We start from the raw sequence: 22,531 nt of genomic DNA on the forward strand, positions 1-22,531 counted from the left end.
TTTTTTTAACCCTGATAGTTGATCAAGTCAAGTTTGATCCCCCGCTTAGGAAGGAGACTGAACCTCATCATGAACCAGCAGTGAGTGACTCTCCTAACACACACACAACACAACACACGCTTGCCCATCAACGTTTCACACTTTTCGACCAACCAAATCACGCTTTGCTACTGCTATTACTATTGCACTGTTATTATCCCTTAACTGTGCATTGTATTTTGGATGAGGCGTACTACAGAATTAAATGTTAAATAGACTATATTAACTGTATGTGGTACAATAGGGATGACAAGCTATATTGGAAACCCAGAATGTGTGCTCCAAATGACACCATATTGTCCCTGGTCAAAGGTAGTGCACTATATATGGAATAGGGAGTCATTTGGGACGTACCCACAGTCAACAGATAGGGGTTGTAGTTTGTGTGTTGACTTCAAAAATACCAAAGGGGTGAGAGACTCGCGTTGTTAAGTACATTTTCTAACCCTTCCAACAATGAAATATCTAACCTAGTCTCAACAGTCTCAACAGTGTTTGAATGTAGCAGTGTTTGAATGTGTGTGAGTGTGAATTAACAATCAGTTCTAAATTCTGTACACAGTGCCTTCCAATCCTCCAGTCTTGAAGTATTGTCATGTTTTATGCTTTTTTTCTAATAACACACACACACATTTTTTTCTAATAACACACACACACACATATTTCATGTTTTATGCTTTTTTTCTAATTCTTTTTATTTATTTTTTGTCAACAACAAAAAAATCGTAGGCTTGTAATACCACGCTCTTTCTCTCTCTCAACTTCTGTCTTTGATGTGCTTCTGTTGGATGGGAAGGTCGGCCACTTGTTTTAGAAGCTCACGTCCATGAAAGTACATTTTCTGAAGGCCCCACTTGCATGGTATCCTTTTGGTCCCCTGGCTAGCCTTTTGAGTTTCTCACCCCTTATGTGTGTTTTTTATTTGTGTATACATTTCTTAACCCAACCATCATCCCACCTCTTCTGAGAACAACTTAAACACCTCAACATTTTTTTTTATGCTGTGTGTGTGTGTGTGTGTGTGTGTGTGTGTGTGTGTGTGTGTGTGTGTGTGTGTGTGTGTGTGTGTGTGTGTGATTTTTATTTTTTTGTAAATACCAGATGACTGTGAATAATCTATATTTTCTTGGTCTGTCTACTAAACAGCCCGACTCTGACGATTTTTTGGACTGTGTGGAAGAACAATACTACACTGCAAGATCTAACATGGTACTTTTTGTTCTTATTTTTGCCCATATTTGACCTCCGTTTTGTGTTGTCTCGTCCTCATCGCAGTTCATATGTTGTCAGTTCACGTTTGGACGCCTTTCACTCTGAAGCCCGCTGTCTTGCTGCTTTCGTTGGCATCCCATAACACTTTCACTTGTCGTTGCATGTAAAGACATAACCTGTGCCCTTGCGACATGTACTCTCTTCTGTAACATATTGTTTGCAGCTTATAGTTCCTTTTGGTTATTACAGCGTTATGCGTCACTGCATATTTATTGATGCCCTGTATACCTTACAGTATGATTTGTATTCCTACTTGGTTTTGACGTGGATGATGAAATAATGCAGTAATATCAGCATGAAAAATCACCAAACAGGTTAAAATGATGAAATATATCGCATGTAAGTCGTCCCCTAGCCTATTTTGTAATAAGTTTTATTTTTTTAGCATACGCTTGTTGTTTACAGGGGCACAAAAGGGCTTTATTTTTAGGCCTTGTCACAATGCAACGCGTCTCTTTTTCAAAGAGAAAGAGGTTTAAAGAGAGGGGGATGTTATCAAAGTGCAACGCCCTCTCAATGATGGCAGACTCAGACGAGGGAGGACAGGGAGCTGGAGAGATGAGAGAGGAAGAGGGGTTGGGATGGAGATATAGGGATGGAGAGGGAGAGAGGTTTAGAGAAGGAGCGAGTTTTGGAGAAGGTGCGAGTTTTAGAGAAGGTGCGAGTTTTAGAGAAGGAGCGAGTTTTGGAGAGAGAGAGCGAGTTTTAGAGAGAGCGAGGTTTAGAGAGAGTGAGGTATAGAGAGCAAGAGAGCGAGGTTTAGAGAGAAAGAGAGCGCGAGAGCGAGGTTTAGAGAGACCGAGAGCGAGGTTTAGAGAGCCGAGAGCGAGGTTTAGAGAGCCGAGAGCGAGGTTTAGAGAGCCGAGAGCGAGGTTTAGAGAGACCGAGAGCGAGGTTTAGAGAGACCGAGAGCGAGGTTTAGAGAGACCGAGAGCGAGGTTTAGAGAGACCGAGAGCGAGGTTTAGAGAGACCGAGAGCGAGGTTTAGAGAGACCGAGAGCGAGGTTTAGAGAGACCGAGAGAGAGAGCGCGAGGTTTAGAGAGCGCAAGGTTTAGAGAGCGCAAGGTTTAGAGAGCGCGAGGTTTAGAGAGCGCGAGGTTTAGAGAGCGCGAGGTTTAGAGAGCGCGAGGTTTAGAGAGCGCGAGGTTTAGAGAGCGCGAGGTTTAGAGAGAGCGAGGTTTAGAGAGAGCGAGAGAGCGAGGTTTAGAGAGAGCGAGAGAGCGAGGTTTAGAGAGAGCGAGAGAGCGAGGTTTAGAGAGAGCGAGAGAGCGAGGTTTAGAGAGAGCGAGAGAGCGAGGTTTAGAGAGAGCGAGAGAGCGAGGTTTAGAGAGCGCGAGAGCGCGAGGTTTAGAGAGCGCGAGAGCGCGAGGTTTAGAGAGCGCGAGGTTTAGAGAGCGCGAGGTTTAGAGAGCGCGAGAGCGCGAGGTTTAGAGAGCGCGAGAGCGCGAGGTTTAGAGAGCGCGAGAGCGCGAGGTTGCGAGAGCGCGAGAGCGCGAGGTTGCGAGAGCGCGAGAGCGCGAGGTTGCGAGAGCGCGAGAGCGCGAGGTTGCGAGAGCGCGAGGTTTAGAGAGCGCGAGGTTTAGAGAGCGCGAGAGCGCGAGGTTTAGAGAGAGCGAGGTTTAGAGAGCGCGAGGTTTAGAGAGCGCGAGGTTTAGAGAGCGCGAGAGCGTGAGGTTTAGAGAGAGCGAGGTTTAGAGAGAGCGAGGTTTAGAGAGAGCGAGGTTTAGAGAGCGCGAGGTTTAGAGAGCGCGAGGTTTAGAGAGCGCGAGAGCGTGAGGTTTAGAGAGAGCGAGGTTTAGAGAGCGCGAGAGCGCGAGGTTTAGAGAGCGCGAGAGCGCGAGGTTTAGAGAGCGCGAGAGCGCGAGGTTTAGAGAGCGCGAGAGCGCGAGGTTTAGAGAGCGCGAGAGCGCGAGGTTTAGAGAGCGCGAGAGCGCGAGGTTTAGAGAGAGCGAGGTTTAGAGAGCGCGAGGTTTAGAGAGCGCGAGGTTTAGAGAGCGCGAGAGCGTGAGGTTTAGAGAGAGCGAGGTTTAGAGAGAGCGAGAGCGCGAGGTTTAGAGAGAGCGAGAGCGCGAGGTTTAGAGAGAGCGAGAGCGCGAGGTTTAGAGAGAGCGAGAGGTTCAGAGAGAGCGAGGGATGTTGAGGTTAAGAGAACGCTCGAGAGAGGGGGGAGAGGCAGAGGTTGAGAGAGAAAGAGAGAGAGAGAGAGAGAGAGAGAGAGAGAGAGAGAGAGAGAGGTTGAGAAGTAGAGCGTTTGAGAGATGTTGAGAGAGTGGTTGAGAGAAGGGGGTTGATAGAGAAAAGTATAATTGTTTGTCCCATCGGGACAAACTCTTCGAGTTGGACAGGGGAGTGCTGCCTAAGCACCCGCCGCAGATGCTTTTTGTAACAAACGGTACATACAGCAACTATACAACAGCTGCACCGCGGTAAAACAGGCTTCCGCTTAGCCTCACAACCTCCCCACAACCTCTGCATGAATGTGTTGTGATGTGGTAACATTTTACAAAAGGTAGGGTTTATTGTCAAGTGTTTCCCATTAGGCCATACAGCAGCAATGTGACCTAGAAATATAATATTGTAATATGGAATTTAGCTGATGCTTTTATCTAATCTAAAGATACAATTATGCACACATCTTACGCATATATTTAGTTGTACATATACGCTGTAGTTGTACATATATATTGCCATTATTCACTATGTCATCACGTAGATACTAAAGATGGTAGCTTAACAGTTTCTTAACTGCACCCTCTGAGATTCTGTGTACATTGGGTTCAAGGCTGACACCTGGTTTGTCCCAAACGGCCCCCTATTCCCTATAGGTCACTACTTTTACTGCTCAATATAGGGGATGGGGGCCATTTGGGACGCAGCCCCGGCATCTCTGTGACTAAGAGACCGTTATTATAGGGGAAGGAACGGAAGAAAAGCAACGGGGACGGTTATCAAAGCGCATCGCCCTCGCAATGATGGCAGACTCAGACGAGGGGGAGGACGGAGAGATGAGAGGCGAGGGATGGAGGAGGGCAGAGAGGTGACAGAGTCACTGAGCTGCAAAGCCTGGGATCTTCTGTCAACTCTCCTTCCCTCCCCCTCTCTTTCTCTCTATAGCTTCCTTCCCTCTCTCACTCCCTCCCTCTCTCTCTCCCTCCCTCCCCCTGCCTCCCTCTCTCCCTTCTCCCTCTCTGAAAATCCCTCCCTCAGCAGAACGCATAGCGGTGAATAACGAAATTTCGTCTGATAATCTAGGGGTGAAAAAATCGTTGCGGTTTTGCATGACTGAGAGTTCCGCTCCAAAGGCAGAAGGTGGTAAATCTGATTAAGACAGATGTGTCATCCACACAGTTTATCCAGTCTTTACTGTGGCGATAGAGTTTAAGCTCAGAGAAAAGAGTTTAAAAGGCCTTTGCCAGTAGTTTACCCCTCCTACTCTATACAATCTTAAAGCTAAAACGTGCTTAACCAATTAAATTGTTATTATTAAGAGGTATGATGTATTTGCATGCATGAATGAATGACTGCCATAGGGCATGCCAATGAATAGAAGTTCAACTGAATAAATCAAAAAGAAATCACATTGCTTTTCAACTAGAATTACACTATACATAGCACCTCTGCACAACAAAACCTCAATGTCACCTATCACTCAAAAGAGATGGAGCTTTAACATGTCATGATTTCATTTTGGTCCAACCTTATTCATTTATTTCTCATTTCTAATACTCATCATCATGCCGTTATAATGACTTTCTGACTTGTGAGGAATGGAACATGCAAAGTGAAATGAAATAAGACTTCTGTCTTGTGTAATGGTCTTCATTTCTCCTAGGACTTGCAGATGGATTACGAAGAGGGATCTCCCAAAAGCTCCTTCTTGGGAGGGCATAAGTAAGTGAGACTGCATGCATGGAGGTTTCAAAAAGTGCAGTGAAATGCTAATGCTAGCTCTAAACCCAACAATGTAAGCATTTTCGCTACACCCGCAATAACATCTGCTAAACATGTGTATACGATCAATAAAATGTTATTTTTGATTTGATTTGCAGTAATCAATATCAATGTAGTAGTAAAAATAACAAGGTTGAACAAAAACACAAGAAATAAAAATAAGAACAGAGGAAAGTAAGTAAGCTACTGTATATACAGGGTCAGTTCCAATACCATATTTACAATATGTAGGGATACAGGAGTGATAGAGGTAGATACAGTGCCTTGAAAAAGTATTTGCCTCCTTTCTGATTTTCTCTATTTTTGCATATTTAATAGGGAATGTTATCAGATCTTGAACCAAAACATAATATTAGATAAAGGGAACCTGAGTGAACAAATAACACAACAATCACATACAGTGAGGGAAAAAAGTATTTGATCCCCTGCTGATTTTGTACGTTTGCCCACTGACAAAGAAATGATCAGTCTATCATTTTAATGATAGGTTTATTTGAACAGTGAGAGACAGAATAACAACAAAAAAATCCAGAAAAACCCATGTAAAAAATGTTATAAATTGATTAGCATTTTAATGAGGGAAATAAGTATTTGACCCCCTCTCAATCAGAAAGATTTCTGGCTCCCAGGTGTCTTTTATACAGGTAACGAGCTGAGATTAGGAGCAGACTCTTAAAGGGAGTGCTCCTAATCTCAGTTTGTTACCCGTATAAAATACACCTGTCCACAGAAGCAATCAATCAGATTCCAAACTCTCCACCATGGCCAAGACCAAAGAGCTCTCCAAGGATGTCAGGGGCAAGATTGTAGACCTACACAAGGCTGGAATGGGCTACAAGACCATCGCCAAGCAGCTTGGTGAGAAGGTGACAACAGTTGGTGCGATTATTCGCAAATGGAAGGAACACAAAAGAACTGTCAATCTCCCTCGGCCTGGGGCTCCATGCAGGATCTCACCTCGTGGAGTTGCAATGATCATGAGAACGGTGAGGAATCAGTCCAGAACTACACGGGAGGATCTTGTCAATGATCTCAAGGCAGCTGGGACCATAGTCACCAAGAAAACAATTGGTAACACACAACACCGTGAAGGACTGAAATCCTGCAGCGCCCGCAAGGTCCCCCTGCTCAAGAAAGCACATATACATGCCCGTCTGAAGTTTGCCAATGAACATCTGAATGATTCAGAGGACAACTGGGTAAAAGTGTTGTGGTCAGATGAGACCAAAATGGAGCTCTTTGGCATCAACTCAACTCGCCATGTTTGGAGGAGGAGGAATGCTGCCTATGACCCCAAGAACACCATCCCCACCGTCAAACATGGAGGTGGAAACATTATGCTTTGGGGGTGTTTTTCTGCTAAGGGGACAGGACAACTTCACCGCATCAAAGGGATGATGGACGGGGCCATGTACCGTCAAATCTTGGGTGAGAAACTCCTTCCCTCAGCCGGGGCATTGAAAATGAGACATGGATGGGTATTCCAGCATGACAATGACCCAAAACACACGGCCAAGGCAACAAAGGAGTGGCTCAAGAAGAAGCACATTAAGGTCTTGGAGTGGCCTAGCCAGTCTCCAGACCTTAATCCCATAGAAAATCTGTGGAGGGAGCTGAAGGTTCGAGTTGCCAAACGTCAGCCTCAAAACCTTAATGACTTGGAGAAGATCTGCAAAGAGGAGTGGGACAAAATCCCTCCTGAGATGTGTGCAAACCTGGTGGCCAACTACAAGAAACGTCTGACCTCTGTGATTGCCAACAAGGGTTTTGCCACCAAGTACTAAGTCATGTTTTGCATAGGGGTCAAATCCTTATTTCCCTCATTAAAATGCAAATAATTTTATAACATTTTTGACGTGCGTTTTTCTCGATTTTTTTGTTGTTATTCTGTCTCTCACTGTTCAAATAAACCTACCATTAAAATTATAGACTGATCATTTCTTTGTCAGTGGGCAAACATACCAAATCAGCAGGGGATCAAATACTTTTTTCCGTCACTGTACTTATTTCATAAACAAAGTTATGCAACACCCAATGTCCCTGTGTAAAAAAGTAATTGTCCCTTAACACTCAATAACTGGTTGTTCCACCTTTAGCTGCAATGACTCCAACCTAACACTTCCTGTAGTTGTTGTGGAGGAATTGTGGCCCACTCTTGCATGCAGAACTGCTGTAACTCAGCGACACTTGTGGGTTTTCAAGCATGAACTGCTCATTTCAAGTCCTGCTACATCATCTCATTTGGGATTAGTTCTGGACTTTGACTAGACCATTCCTAAACTTCAAATGTGTTGCTTTTTAGCCATTTTCATGTAGACTTGATTGTGTGTTTTGGATCATTGTCTTTATTTAACTAGGCAAATCAGTTAAGACCAAATTATTATTTACAATGACGGCTTACCCCGGCCAAACCCTAACCTAACGACGCTGGGCCAATTGTGCGCCGCCCTATGGGACTCCCAATCACGGCTGGTTGTGATACAGCCTGGACTCGAACCAGGTCTGTAGTGACACCTCTAGCACTGAGATACAGTGCCTTATACTGCTGCACCACTCAGGAGCTCGGGAGTATAAGGGTAAGATGACTAGGCAAGTTGCATTCAGACCTGGATTTGAATACTATTTCACATTTTTCAAATACTTTCACTGTTTTCTGTAGCCTATCTGGCGTGCACTTTTGCCACTAGGCAAGGCCGATCAAGCCCAGATAACGTATTTGAAATGATTTCAAATAGTATTTGAACCCAACTCTGGTTGTATTGCACTGCATCTTAATGGGAATCTTGAGTGTCTGTAGAGTTTTTTTTCTTCTCCAAACTTTTCCACTCTCCTTAAGTATTTTATTGTTTATTTGTAGAGACAGCCATTAATGAAGGGGAGAGGGATAAGAGGGGAAGATGGAGATTTGAGAAGGCCGGTGGGGTGTTGAGACAGATGGAGTGACACATGAGTGAGACAGAGGCAAGAGGTGCTGCTCCCAGTTACACTAACAGATGGGCCTTTCCACACAAAGCTATGCGGAGCCCTTATACATTATTAGTAATAATATAACAATCAGGTAATTTAGCGTAGCCACAACTTGTGTACCTAGGGCTTTCCACACAGAGCAACATAACAGTACTAGTAATAATATGATAATTTGGTTATTTAGCTTAGCCACAACCCGTTTAGCTATCGCTTTCCACGCTAACAATGTAACATCCTGTCTTTTATACAGGACTAGTAATAATATAATATGGTAATTTAGCTTAGCTAAACTTGACTGGTACCATCTATGCCCTTTGGCCTAGTGATTAAAGAATTGCAAACAAATTTTAAAGTGTAAAAACATCAAAACAGAAACTTCAACCTGTGTCGCTAGCGCTTTCCACACATAGCAACGTAGCATCCTTTCTACAGTACTAGTAATAATACGGTATATTTGTAGGTAATTTAGCTTAGCCATAACATGTGAAGCTAGCACTTTCCACACACAGCCTAGGAATGTGGCGTCCGCTGTTCTTATACAGTGCTAGTAATAATCATTAAATGGTAATTAGCCACAACTTGTGTAGCAAGCGCTCTCCACACAAAGCAACATACAGTGGGGGGAAAAAAGTATTTGATCCCCTGCTGATTTTGTACGTTTGCCCACTTACAAAGAAATGATCAGTCTATAATTTTAATGGTAGGTTTATTTGAACAGTGAGAGACAGAATAACAACAAAAAAATCCAGAAAAACGCATGTCAAAAATATTTTAAAATGATTTGCATTTTAATGAGGGAAATAAGTATTTGACCCCTCTGCAAAACATGACTTAGTACTTGGTGGCAAAACCCTTGTTGGCAATCACAGAGGTCAGATGTTTCTTGTAGTTGGCCACCAGGTTTGCACACATCTCAGGAGGGATTTTGTCCCACTCCTCTTTGCAGATCTTCTCCAAGTCATTAAGGTTTTGAGGCTGACGTTTGGCAACTCGAACCTTCAGCTCCCTCCACAGATTTTCTATGGGATTAAGGTCTGGAGACTGGCTAGGCCACTCCAGGACCTTAATGTGCTTCTTCTTGAGCCACTCCTTTGTTGCCTTGGCCGTGTGTTTTGGGTCATTGTCATGCTGGAATACCCATCCACGACCCATTTTCAATGCCCTGGCTGAGGGAAGGAGGTTCTCACCCAAGATTTGACGGTACATGGCCCCGTCCATCATCCCTTTTATGCGGTGAAGTTGTCCTGTCCCCTTAGCAGAAAAACACCCCCAAAGCATAATGTTTCCACCTCCATGTTTGGACGGTGGAGATGGTGTTCTTGGGGTCATAGGCAGCATTCCTCCTCCGAACACAGCGAGTTGAGTTGATGCCAAAGAGCTCCATTTTGGTCTCATCTGACCACAACACTTTCACCAGTTGTCCTCTGAATCATTCAGATGTTCATTGGCAAACTTCAGACGGGCATGTATATGTATTCTTGAGCAGGGGGACCTTGCGGGCGCTGCAGGGTTTCAGTCCTTCACGGCGTTGTGTGTGACCAATTGTTTTCTTGGGACTATGGTCCCAGCTGCCTTGAGATCATTGACAAGATCCTCCCGTGTAGTTCTGGGCTGATTCCTCACCGTTCTCATGATCATTGCAACCCCACGAGGTGAGATCTTGCATGGAGCCCCAGGCCGAGGGAGATTGACAGTTATTTTGTGTTTCTTCTATTTGCGAATAATCGCACCAACTGTTGTCACCTTCTCACCAAGCTGCTTGGCGATGGTCTTGTAGCCCATTCCAGCCTTGTGTAGGTCTACAATCTTGTCCCTGACATCCTTGGAGAGCTCTTTGGTCTTGGCCATGGTGGAGAGTTTGGAATCTGATTGATTGATTGCGTCTGTGGACAGGTGTCTTTTTTTAGAGTTAACAAGCTGCGGTTAGGAGCACTCCCTTTAAGAGTGTGCTCCTAATCTCAGCTCGTTACCTGTGTAAAAGACACCTGGGAGCCAGAAATCTTTCTGATTGAGAGGGGGTCAAATACTTATTTCCCTCATTAAAATGCAAATCACTTTAACATTTTTGACATGTGTTTTTCTGGATATTTTTGTTCAAATAAACCTACCATTAAAATTATAGACTGATCCTTTCTTTATCAGTGGGCGAATGTACAAAATCAGCAGGGGATCAAATACTTTTTTCTCTCACTGTACTTATTTCCTTATCACTGTACTTACTACTATGCAGACCCTGGCAACATCTCTGATCCAGTGCCACTATGACTATGCTTGTATCTCATGGTCCAGTGGTATAAAAAAAAAAATCTGAAGGACAAACTTCAAATGGCCCAAAACCAACCGATGAGAATTATACTCAACTCAGCCCTAGAATGCACATTTGTCCTAATAATTTCGGGGAACTGAAGTGGCTTCCTGTTGACCGCCGGGTGGTGCAGATCAAAAAAATATTTTTAAAGTGACCTTGCCCCCAGTTACTTGTCTGGTTATTTTAATTTCATTAGACTCTCATAGCCATCACACCAGAGGCAGTGTTGCCAATATCAGACCGCTGCACTATAGGAGCATGGATGGAAAAAGCTATTTCCTTAACACTGGTGCAGGGGAATGGAATGGTGTACGAAACCATATAAAATACATCCCTACGCAAAGGAGTTTTAAGATAAACAAAACAGGCTCATCAGTTTTAACTCCGCTTTAAACCTTCACCCAAATGACAAAATAGCATATTGGTTTATGACAGCAATCCATGCTTTGGTTTAGTTCCCCTGGGACTGTTCCAAATGCATTTGTGGCACAAATCCCATTCAAGTCATAGGACCGATAATAGCATTTTTCGCGCATCATACTCAAAACATCTATAAGTGACTTTGTTAAGCTACACAATCAATTTTAGATACTTTCGGATGATTTGAACATGATGTACGAAAAATGCTAATATCGGTCGTGTGACTTGAATAGGATTTTTCCCACAAATTGTAAAACGTTAGCATGTGGAAACGGTGACAGGGAAACTAAACCATATCATGGATTGCTGTCATACCTTGTCCATAGACTGCTTACAGGGTAAGGAAACCAATGTGTTCTTTTGTTATTTGGGTGAACTGTGCCTTTAAGAAATGGTTTATGGGTAAAATGCTTTAAAGTGACACAGGCTAAAAGAAAGTATAATTGGATCAATGAAGGTTACTTAGTCATCTATTTTATTCCTTTTACTCTTTCCTCCATATTGATGAGATGTATTTTATATGTACACTACCATTCAAAAGCTTGGGGTCACTTGGAAATGTCCTTGTTTCTGAAAGAAAATACATTTCTTTGTCCATTAAAATAAAGTGTAGACATTGTTAATGTTGTAAATGACTATAGTAGCTGGAAAAGGCTGATTTTTAATGGAATATCTACAGTTGACGTCGGAAGTTTACGTACACTTAGCTTGGAGTCATTAAAACTCGTTTTTCTACCACTCCACACATTTCTTGTTAACAAACTATAGTTTTGGCAAGTCGGTTAGGACATCTACTTTGTGCATGACACAAGTCATTTTTCCAACAATTGTTTACAGACAGATTATTTGAATTATAATTCACTGTATCACAATTCCAGTGGGTCAGAAGTTTACATACACTAAGTTGACATTGCCTTTAAACAGCTTGGAAAATTCCAGAAAATAATGTCATGGCTTTAGAAGCTTCTGATAGGCTAATTGACATAATTTGAGTCAATTGGACGTGTACCTGTGGATGTATTTCAAGGCCTACCTTCAAACTCAGTTCCTCTTTGCTTGACATCATGGGAAAATCAAAAGAAATCAGCCAAGACCTCAGAAAAAGAATTCTAGACCTCCACAAGTCTGGTTCATCCTTGGGAGCAATTTCCAAACGCCTGAAGGTACCACGTTCATCTGTACAAACAATAGTACGCAAGTATAAACACCATGGGACCATGCAGCCGCCATACCGCTCAGGAAGGAGACGGGTTCTGTCTCCTAGAGATGAATGTATTTTGGTGCGAAAAGTGCAAATCGATCCCAGAACAACCGCAAAGGACCTTGTGAAGATGCTGGAGGAAACAGGTACAACAGTATCTATATCCACAGTAAAATGAGTCCTATATCGACATAACCTGAAAGGCTGCTCAGCAAGGAAGAAGCCACTGCTCCAAAACCGCCATAAAAAAGCCAGACTACGGTTTGCAACTGCACATGGGGGACAAAGATTGTACTTTTTGGAGAAATGTCCTCTGGTCTGTTGAAACAAAAATAGAACTGTTTGGCCATAATGACCATTGTTATGTTTGGAGGAAAAAGGGGGATGCTCGCAGGCCGAAGAACACCAACCCAACCGTAAAGCACGGGTGGCAGCATCATGTTGTGGGGGTGCTTTGCTGCAGGAGGGACTGGTGCACTTCACAAAATAGATGGCATCATGAGGTAGGAAAATGTTGTGGATATATTGAAGCAACATCTCAAGACATCAGTCAGGAAGTTAAAGCTTGGTCGCAAATGGGTCTTCCAAATGGACAATGGCCCCAAGCATACTTTCAACGTTGTGGCAAAATGGCTTAAGGACAACACAGTCAAGGTATTGGAGTGGCCATCACAAAGCCCTGACCTCAATCCTATAGAACATTTATGGGCAGAACTGAAACTGAACTGAAAGAACTGAAAAAGCGTGTGTCGTGCAAGGAGGCATACAAACCTGACTCAGTTACACCAGCTCTGTCAGGAGGAATGGGCCAAAATTCACCCAACTTATTGTGGCAAGCTTGTGGAAGGCTACCCGAAACGTTTGACCCAAGTTAAACAATTTAAAGGCAATGCTACCAAATACTATTTGAGTGTATGTAATCTTCTGACCCACTGGGAATGTGATGAAAGAAATCAAATCTGAAATAAATCATTTACTCTACTATTATTCTGACATTTCACATTCTTAAAATAAAGTGGTGATCCTAACTGACCTAAGACAGGGAATTTTTACTATGATTAAATGTCAGGAATTGTGAAAAACTGAGTATAAATGTATTTGGCTAATGTGTATGTAAACTTCCAACTTCAACTGTACATAGGTATACAGAGGCCCATTATCAGCAACCATCACTCCTGTGTTCCAATGGTACGTTGTGTTAGCTAATCCAAGTTTATCACTTTAAAAGGCTAATTGATCTTTAGAAAACCCTTTTGCAATTATGTTAGCACAGCTGAAAACTGTTGTTCTGATTAAAGAAGCAATTAAACTGACCTTCTTTAGACTAGTTGAGTATCTGGAGCATCAGCATTTGTGGGTTTGATTACAGGCTCAAAATGGCTAGAAATAAATAACTTTCTTCTGAAACTCGTCTTGTTCTGAGAAATGAAGGCTATTCCATGCGAGAAATTGCCAAGAAACTGAAGATCTCGTACAACGCTGTGTGCTACTCCCTTCACAGAACAGCGCAAACTGGCTCTAACCAGAATATAAAGAGGAGTGGGAGGCCCCGGTGCACAACTGAGCAAGAGGACAAGTGCATTAGAGTGTTTAGATTGAGAAACAGACGCCTCACAAGTCCTCAACTGGCAGCTTCATTAAATAGTACCCGCAAAACACCAGTCTCAACATCAACATTGAAGAGGCGACTCCGGGATGCTGGCCTTCTAGGCGGAGTTGCAAAGAAAAAGCCATATCTCAGACTGGCCAATAAAAATAAAAAATGAAGATGGGCAAAAGAACACAGACACTGGACAGAGGATCAATACCAGCATCCCGGCGTCGCCTCGTCACTGTTGTGTATATTTTGTTTTTAAAGTACTTTCAAGAGGACTACAATGAAAATACATTTTTAAACTCATCCTCAATGATTTTAATGCCATTGTACTGTATCCACGTGTGGTTGTATTGTGTTTAAATGGTCACCCCGCCCCCCAAAAATATATATTTTTAAATCATAGTAATTATGGTAATTTAGTGTAGCTGCAACCTGTGTAACTAGCACTTTCCAAATAAAGCAATGTAGCGTTCTTTCTTATACAATACTACTAATATGATGTAATTTCGATGCATACATTTTAGCAGACCCTTCCAAAGCAACGTACAGTTAACCTTTACCCAGTGTGGCCCGTGCAGGAATCAAACCCACAACTATTGTATTGCAAGCATCATGACATAATTAACTGAGCCATCGGAACCACCAATAGTAGATTGAGTAGCCTACTGCTGAGCATAGTGTGTTTGAGAGGTTGTTGTGCACTAGCAGGGAAGCCTGTCAGCTTTGATGTTTGTCTGTGTTTGTTTTTGAATGTTCAGCCAACATTCTTTCTACCTATCGAGAGGTTTCGCCGAGTGCTAATTCATAAAACATAAGTAGCCTTTTTTTTTTTGCTCTTCCACAATCACTTGGCAATTTGTTTGTTGGAGCTGCCCCCAGCGCAAGACCCCGGGTCGCACTAAATAATTTAAATCCAAGACATGGAGAGTCTAGATTGGAGAAACATGCGGCAAAGTTCTTTTACAAAAAGGAATATGGCTCCACTGATATTTTTAGACAAGAAAGTGGAGGTGGTTGTGTACTTTCACAGCATCTTCCGAAAAACGGACGGGAAATTGGCCTTTGAACAATCGACATCAATCTAGCGCCACTTCAAGTCAATAAAAGCCTTTTTGTAAAAGTGTTTTGGTAAATCGTCTCCCTCATCCTCAACCACCCCCTGCAAGTACCTCTTGTGTGCAAATGTAAACATGACAGTATCTATCTCCTTTTATCTGTTTTGTCTCTTATTATCTCCTGTCTTTATCTCGCAACAGGAGTCTTCTGAAATCGGTGGAGGAGGAGCTAATCCAGAGGTAGGCCCAGCTGTGCTTTCCTTCCTGTCCCCTTTTTTCTAGTTTTTACTCCTCTTTCTCTCTCTCTCTCCCTCACACTCTTTCTATCTATCTCTTCCTCTCTTTTCACTGAAACTCTATTTCTCTCTTTCTATTTTTTTCCAATCCTATCCTCTCTTCTCATTTCTATCTTTATATTGGGCAGGGCTCACTTGGAAAAATAAACGTGGCTTCCCTGTTAAATAAAGAATTTATAAAATAAAAATGATTATTATCTCTGTCATCTCTTTCTCAACTATTTTATTCTCATCCCTTTCCCCTCATCTTTTTCTCATCTTCAGCCTCTCTCTCCCTCTGCCTCTCCCTCGCATTCTCACTCTGCTTCCCTCTCCCCCTCTCTTTCTCCTTCCCTCACTTTTTCTCTCGCTCGCTCGCTCTCCCTCCGCCCACCCCTCTCTCTTGAGCCTCTTGCTCTTGCAATACTTGCAATACGGGGTGTCCGCTATTGTTTATAGTAGTCTTTGTCTCTCGGCAGCAAGGGTGGTGTGCCACTGGCATGCATTAATTCTCAGCGTTAGGGTAAAAAAAATACTCCTCATGCAGGAAAGATACCTGCACACTGATTTCCAATACACAAGTGACGAGCAGGTCAGCTAGCCTGGTCCCAGATCGGTTTGTGCTGTGTAGCCAACTCCTATGTTCGTTGTCTTGCCACACGTGATGTTTGGCAAGACAGCACAAATAGATAGCTAGACTCGGTTCAAAATAAGGCAATGACTGTTTCAGATGTCTTCTCTACTTTCATCTTTGTTGATGAAATGGCAGTTACGGAAGCAGGGCACTCTCAAATGTTGGCTGGTTCACTACTAAAGGCGTCAGCTGCTGGCGGCTATCCAAAGTCTGCTAGGCCGAACCGAATGAGTGTGCTCGCATACTCCCTTAAAAGATCTCTGCTTGAAAAACCTGAAAAAAGCGGCAATAGTACTTCTGTTCATTTTGAGATGCCATAGCCAGTATACACTTCCTCAAAATAGACAGAATGAATCAAAAATAATTCCAGAAATATCATTCATTTTGATGTTTTTGCCAAGTAGATCTTAGTCGTGCAATTTTACATCTAACTAAGATGTTTGGTGCAGTATTTCTGAACAACAACAAAAAATGCATGAAAACGAGTCGCTTCGTTGAATGACAACAAAGACTTTAATTGAGGAATCCCTACTGTTAAACAATCACTGATGGAAAAAAAACTGTGTGCCTGAAAAATCCCTCCCCGAAGTCAAAAAACGAACAAAAACCTCACAAAACGTCGTCATAATATATACCCAAATTCTTCTGATCGGTTTCGGTTGGGAAGCATGTAGACAGACACCTTAATGTAGACCTCACATTGAAATGGATAATGGTGCTTAGTATCAAATTTCACTGTTGAAATGTTTTGGACATGAGGTGCCTACTAACAATTTAGTAGGATTGTTGTTATGGGGTGGATCTTTCCTCGTCTCTCCAAAGCCCTTAGAAGGGAGCGCTCAGCTGATTCTGAGCCACGATTGAGAAATGCCTCTCTCTACGACTGTACCTGTTCAATACAACTACAAATAATTGTATTAATCCCAGAGGGGCAATTACAAAGGCATTAATAAAGTTGTATTGAATTGAAATGTACATCCCTCTTCTTCTCCCTTAGGGGACACGAGACTCATTTAGATGATGATGATGGTGGTGACCATGATGATGAAATGCAACAGTAAGTCCCACTGTCTTCAACCCCTTTCTCCTTTAAACTTAACAACTGGCCTCTTAACATTTCATCTGTAAGCTGTAGTTATGAATGTTTCGTTATGCAAATGATTGGAACTGGCTACTCTGCTAGGGGCCAGGTTCATGTCCATTAAGCGTTGCTTATTGGACAAGTCCAGATAGTCCCGTCTTTTATTTATTCTGTTTTCTTCCATTTGATGCTTAATAATGCTTAATAATGCCTAATAGTGCCTAATGAACGTGACCAAGGATGTACACTGAGTGTATGAAAACCTGCTCTCTCCATGACAGACTGAATCCAGGTGAAAGCTATGATCCCTTATTGATGTCACTTGTTAAATCCACTTCAATCGGTGTAGATGAAGGGGAGGAGACAGGTTAAAGAAGGATTTTTAAATCTTGAGACATTGTGTATGTGTGCCATTCAGAGGGTGAATGGGCAAGACAAAATATTGAAGTGCCTGTGAACGGGGTATGGTAGTAGGTGCCAGGCCCACCGGTTTGTGTCAAGAACTGCAACGCTCAACAGTTTCCCGTGTGTATCAAGAATGGTCCACCACCCAAAGGACATCCAGCCAACTTGACTCCTGTGGGATGCATTGGAGTCAACATGGGCCAGCATCCTTGTGGAATGCTTTCGACGCCTTGTAGAGTCCATGCCCTGACGAATTGAGGCTGTTCTGAGGGCAAAAAGAGAGGTGGTGCAACTCAATATTAGGAAGGTGTTCTTATACACTCTACACAAAGGTATAACTGTTAGTACAATAATTTGTTCTAATAGTTATGCCTTCTCTCTCTCTTAGTGCCAAGGGCTCCACATTACGGCCCAAAGAGCCTCCACCACCGCCTCCCAACGTCAAGGTATGTGTTCTTCAAGGGACTCATTGTCCATCGTATGAGACAGAGCATAGTGTTTCCTCACATATCAACCTGTAAGATGATCTCTTTTCTACAGTGTACACACAGGAATCATTTTTGTGGCACCACTTTAAATTGAACATAGCACAACACTTGTTCATATTTCCTATAGCCCTATTGTGTGCAGTAGAGCATAAAACTTTACATACAATGATGATGATTACATGTTGACGCGTGTGCTTTTATGCCGATCACGTAGCATTGTGGGTCACGTCAATTTCAACTTATAATATATATATTTTTTTACAAATGTCATTTGTTTAAATTCAATTGACTTCCTCCATTAAATGGGAATTTACCAGAACCGTGTTTTGGCTTTTGCTCTCAGCCCATCCCCATTCCACAGGATAGTGCCAACTCCCACGCTCACCGTGGCTCCCACGCTCACCATGGCTCCCCTGCTCACCATGGATCCCCCGGTCTCTACGGCTCCCCCGGTGATCATGACGACCACGGGGGGACCATAAAGCGGTGTCCAGCCGCAGAGAGCCCCGCCCGCTCTGCCACCCATGTTCCGCCCAGGCCGCCGCCCCCCAGACACACCCCACACAGGCAGCTTAGCTTAGGTAGGTAACGTAGTCTACAGGCATGCTCACAAACTGGGTGCATTCTGGGAGTGGTGGTATCCCCTATGTCAGAAATGCATTAATGCTGGTTTTCTTATATCCCCTGCACTTAATTGGAGAACCAAAGCTGTGGTCCCCTTGAATGAATGGGTTGGTGGGTGAATGAGTCAATTAATAAATGAATTAATCAGTCAGTCACTTCAATTCAACTCATCACAATACCAACCACAATACCCAACCCGGATCACTTAGACAATAAGTGTGATGATGCTGAGATAAAAGCTACCACTGTTTTCAGGGATCTCTCCTTCCAACCCTGCCAACATCTATCCACCCACTCTACTGAACTCAAGAAGCTCCACCCCACTTCCTCCCTGTCTTAGCCAGTCAGCTTTTCCAAAGTGGACTGGGGGGGGGGGGGGGGGGGGGGGGGGTGTGTGTGTGTGTGTGGGTGTGTGTGTGTGTGTGTGTGTGTGTGTGTGTGTGTGTGTGTGTGTGTGTGTGTGCCCCAGCTAGTATTTATAGCCCGTTTAATTAGGAGCAGTGGTGTGACTGGTGTTGTGAGAATGTCACATACCCACTCTGCCACATGAGTCACCTTCCAGTACACTCACACAAACTTCCCCAGTTTCCACATCCTGTCTGCTTCGAGTAGTCTGGTGGCAGGGGCCAACTTTCAAACAAAGCTCCCCGTCCCTCACATGCGCATCGCAATAGTTTTCCTCCCCTCATCAGCTTTCCTTCGTCTGCGCTTGATGTGAAAGAACTGGACTAGTACCTGGGCAATTCCATCCTATTGCATTCGCCTGTCCTGTTGTTTTCAGATATTTCAAGGAGAAGAGATGAGGACGCCACTTTAGACTATTAAGACAAAGTCTTAGTTTAGTCACCGTGGCGATCTTAGTCGTATCAGTGTCTTGTTTCAGCACAATTGTTGGAATTGCTCAGTTCCCACAGAGCCACATTTTCTCTTGCTTCCTTTTCACTCTCCACAGTACCATTCAGATTGTGGCTATCAGGGAATCGTTTAAATAAATCATGTAATATTTAAAAATGAATCCATAATTAATTTCCCTCCCAACAGGCAATGGGTTCAGCTCATCAGAAGTGAGCGGGGATGCTGGTGGTGCCGAGAAGCAGTCTACTATGCCACCTAGCGTCACCACGAGGAAGGACAGGAAAGAGATTCCGGTAACACCATAGTAATGTAGCCTTGGTCAGAAGCTGTGCGTAAAAATTGGTGGCAACACTTTCTGTGAATAACTTGTGTATAATGCACTTAAAGTGGATTTTGTCAAATCCATTGTGCATTATAAGACTTCCTGTAAGCATTGTGTTAAACATACAGGTAGTAAAGTGCATTATATTGATAAGTGGTCATGGCTGTCATTAATTCATTAATACCTATAGTGAGGTGTTCATTATATACATAATGCATTTTTGCATAATGTATTCATAATGAATTACACACAGTGCTGGTTCATAGAAAGTGTTATTTAGTTATTATGTGTTAGCTGAAAGTAAGTTATTTGGACAATAATTTATGTAAATGGTGATTAATTCATTAACATGTCCGAACAGCTTTGATAACAGGCTTACATTTTCATTACAACATATATAATTATGCGGTCTTGCATTATGACTAAACGTAAATATTCTCATTCTTCTTAGATGTGGATTTTTATTTGCACCCAGAGCTCTGAAAAAATAGCATTTATTCTATGTTTACCTCATTAGTTACTCATTAATAAGCAACGACTCATGAATTAAAGATCACTTACAGTGCATTCAAAGTGCTACCGTGTCATTCCCAAGTTATTACAGCACTGATAAAGACAGAATGATACCATTGTTAACGTATAGTTAAATAGAACTCTATAAGATCCACATATGATTTTTTATATTTAACAATATTACGGTATAATATACAGTATATTTGAACTATGATTGTTAATCATTCTACGCTGACCTTGGTATGATGATGTCATTTCCTGTTTCCTCAGAAACCAATCAGTAATGGCCTTCCCCCTACACCAAAAGTCCACGTAAGTCTTAACACCCCTTACCTGCTCTTACACACACGCATTATCAAGTAGAAAACCATAACTCTGCACTGTAGGAAAAAGCAAATGAGCACTAAGATACAGAAACAAAAGCACAAATGTGTTGATTACACATTCATTATCTAAATAATTTATGTGAATTGTAATTCATTCATTAGCAACCTAAAAGTAGTAGTGTTGAGTTTATAACACATTTGTAATTACCGCGACTCTCGCGCTAGAGATCCTGCCACAACTTTGTTTCAAAATAAGCGATTTATTATATTGTACTGAATTTCTAAAGGGCTTTTCCAGGTGCTCTACATTGTGATATGCTCTACATTGATCAACTATAACTTAACACCTACATTCCTCAACATTTTGTTTTCTATTTTCGCTGCACAGATGGGAGCCTGTTTCTCCAAAGTCTTCAATGGCTGCCCTCTAAAGATCCACTGTGCGGCGTCTTGGATCAACCCCGACACGAGAGGTGGGCCTTGTGCCAATACATTTCTGTCTAACTGCCATGGACCCTGATTCCATCAATTGCAGATAACAGGAAACTGTATTAATGCTGCGTTTTAAGGACAGATGTGGTTTCGTGTCAATGTTCAATGACCGCAAAGGGTATGCAGGGTGTGACAGACCGAGCGTGGTTAATATTTTGACTGAACCAGCTGTGCGATTTACCTTTATCTGCAATTGATTGAATTGAAGCATTAGATAACTTTATTTTTCAGTCTTGCGCTACCAGGCGCCCCCACCGTATTCTTGTTCAAGAAAGGCTTGGAGAAACCTAGAGCAGGAGTCGAAGCTAACTTGATTTTAGTTTTACCCCATTTCTTATTTGCAGTTTGCGTGTGCTACTATTAGTTTCCTTCTTAGGCAGTGTCCTAAGCAATGTGTGTATTATCCAAGTTTGCCAGTCTCTCTCTGCTGTAATACTTAATCGTTTCATTCTCTGTTTTAGACCAATACCTGCTATTCGGCGCCGAAGAGGGCATTTACACTCTAAATCTCAACGAACTGCATGACTCCTCCATGGAACAGGTCAGTGTCTCATTTCATTTGTATTATCTTTTTGTCAGTAAATTAAAATTGTTCTAACTGCTTCCAATGTTTTTACAGTGTAATGTGTAAAACATAATCAATGTATTTATGTGAAGGTGGAAAATATTCTCTTATCACATCATACTACAGATTATAGTTCAATTTGAATGCTTCTTTCTTTGTGACGCAAGTAAAGGATTTGAGGTTTTATCCACAACTGGTCAATAAGACACGGATTATGATTCATTGTACCACCTATTAAAAACTGAAATATGTTTTTATTCCCTAGCTCTTTCCCCGGAGGTGTACGTGGCTTTATGTCATGAGTAATAGTCTGCTCTCCATATCTGGTAAGGATTCATCATAGAAACCTGTATTGCCACACATTGCTACTATACCTCAACAAATAACTGTAGTGCACACTCAAAGTTTTACGTTGTTTTGTTTTATTTGTAGTTTATAGAATAGAATAGATTCTCCAGACACATCATATAAAATGTACCTTTGGCCACACACACATTTAAAAAAATATATATATTATATATATATATATATTTAACTAGGCAAGTCAGTTAAGAACAAATTCTTATTTACAATGACGGCCTACCAGGGAACAGTGGGTTAACTGCCTTGTTCAGGGGCAGAACGACAGATTTTTACCTTGTCAGCTCGGGGATTCGATCCAGCAACCTTTCGTTACTGGCCCAACACTCTAACCGCTAGGCTACCTGCCGCCCCAATGCCAGTGACAGACATTAAAAACATAAACCATAAGCAGCAATATGTCATCAAGAGCATTAGTCTTATTTTATCATTAAATATGCACTCGTAAATATAAATCGTAAATACTACTTGTCAATACTTGCTTCAGATATACAAGCAGTTAGACACTGCACTGTTTGCGTGAAAATCAAAGATATTATAATTGCCTTCAAAGCATTCAAAGGTGTGTTCGTTGTGTTTTTTGGCAGGAAAAGCTTCGCAGCTATACTGTCACAATCTGGCGGGTCTGTACGAGCATGCTCGACAGATGCAGAAGCTGCCAATGGCCATCCCCACCCACCGGCTCCCAGACAAAATCATTCCAAGGTAAAAGGATGGCGATATCTCAGGGTGTAGGAGTTTTCTGTGGGAAGAGTCCCACTTTTCTGACTAAATGCCTTG

At 42.5% G+C, this 22,531-nt stretch overlaps 1 protein-coding gene across 3 annotated transcripts in view; it reads left to right on the forward strand.

Moving 5' to 3' along the window:
• map4k3a (mitogen-activated protein kinase kinase kinase kinase 3a) overlaps window positions 1-22,531 on the forward strand; it is a 99,713-nt gene that overhangs the window by 69,778 nt on the left and 7,404 nt on the right. For 2 of the 3 annotated variants that reach the window (XM_045691311.2, XM_045691312.2), the window contains 13 exons: window positions 19-80; window positions 1,186-1,248; window positions 5,145-5,203; window positions 15,013-15,051; window positions 16,718-16,777; window positions 17,595-17,652; window positions 18,038-18,275; window positions 19,360-19,466; window positions 20,279-20,320; window positions 20,723-20,807; window positions 21,288-21,367; window positions 21,657-21,717; window positions 22,339-22,456. In XM_045691311.2, coding sequence (XP_045547267.1) covers window positions 19-80; window positions 1,186-1,248; window positions 5,145-5,203; window positions 15,013-15,051; window positions 16,718-16,777; window positions 17,595-17,652; window positions 18,038-18,275; window positions 19,360-19,466; window positions 20,279-20,320; window positions 20,723-20,807; window positions 21,288-21,367; window positions 21,657-21,717; window positions 22,339-22,456 — 1,072 coding nt within the window. The remainder of the gene's footprint in view (window positions 1-18; window positions 81-1,185; window positions 1,249-5,144; window positions 5,204-15,012; window positions 15,052-16,717; window positions 16,778-17,594; window positions 17,653-18,037; window positions 18,276-19,359; window positions 19,467-20,278; window positions 20,321-20,722; window positions 20,808-21,287; window positions 21,368-21,656; window positions 21,718-22,338; window positions 22,457-22,531) is intronic. The other variant, XM_045691313.2, reaches the window with a different exon arrangement.

Source organism: Salmo salar, chromosome 12 (genome assembly GCF_965601325.2).
Source record: "Salmo salar chromosome 12, fSalSal1, whole genome shotgun sequence".
Taxonomy (NCBI): Eukaryota; Metazoa; Chordata; class Actinopteri; order Salmoniformes; family Salmonidae; genus Salmo; species Salmo salar.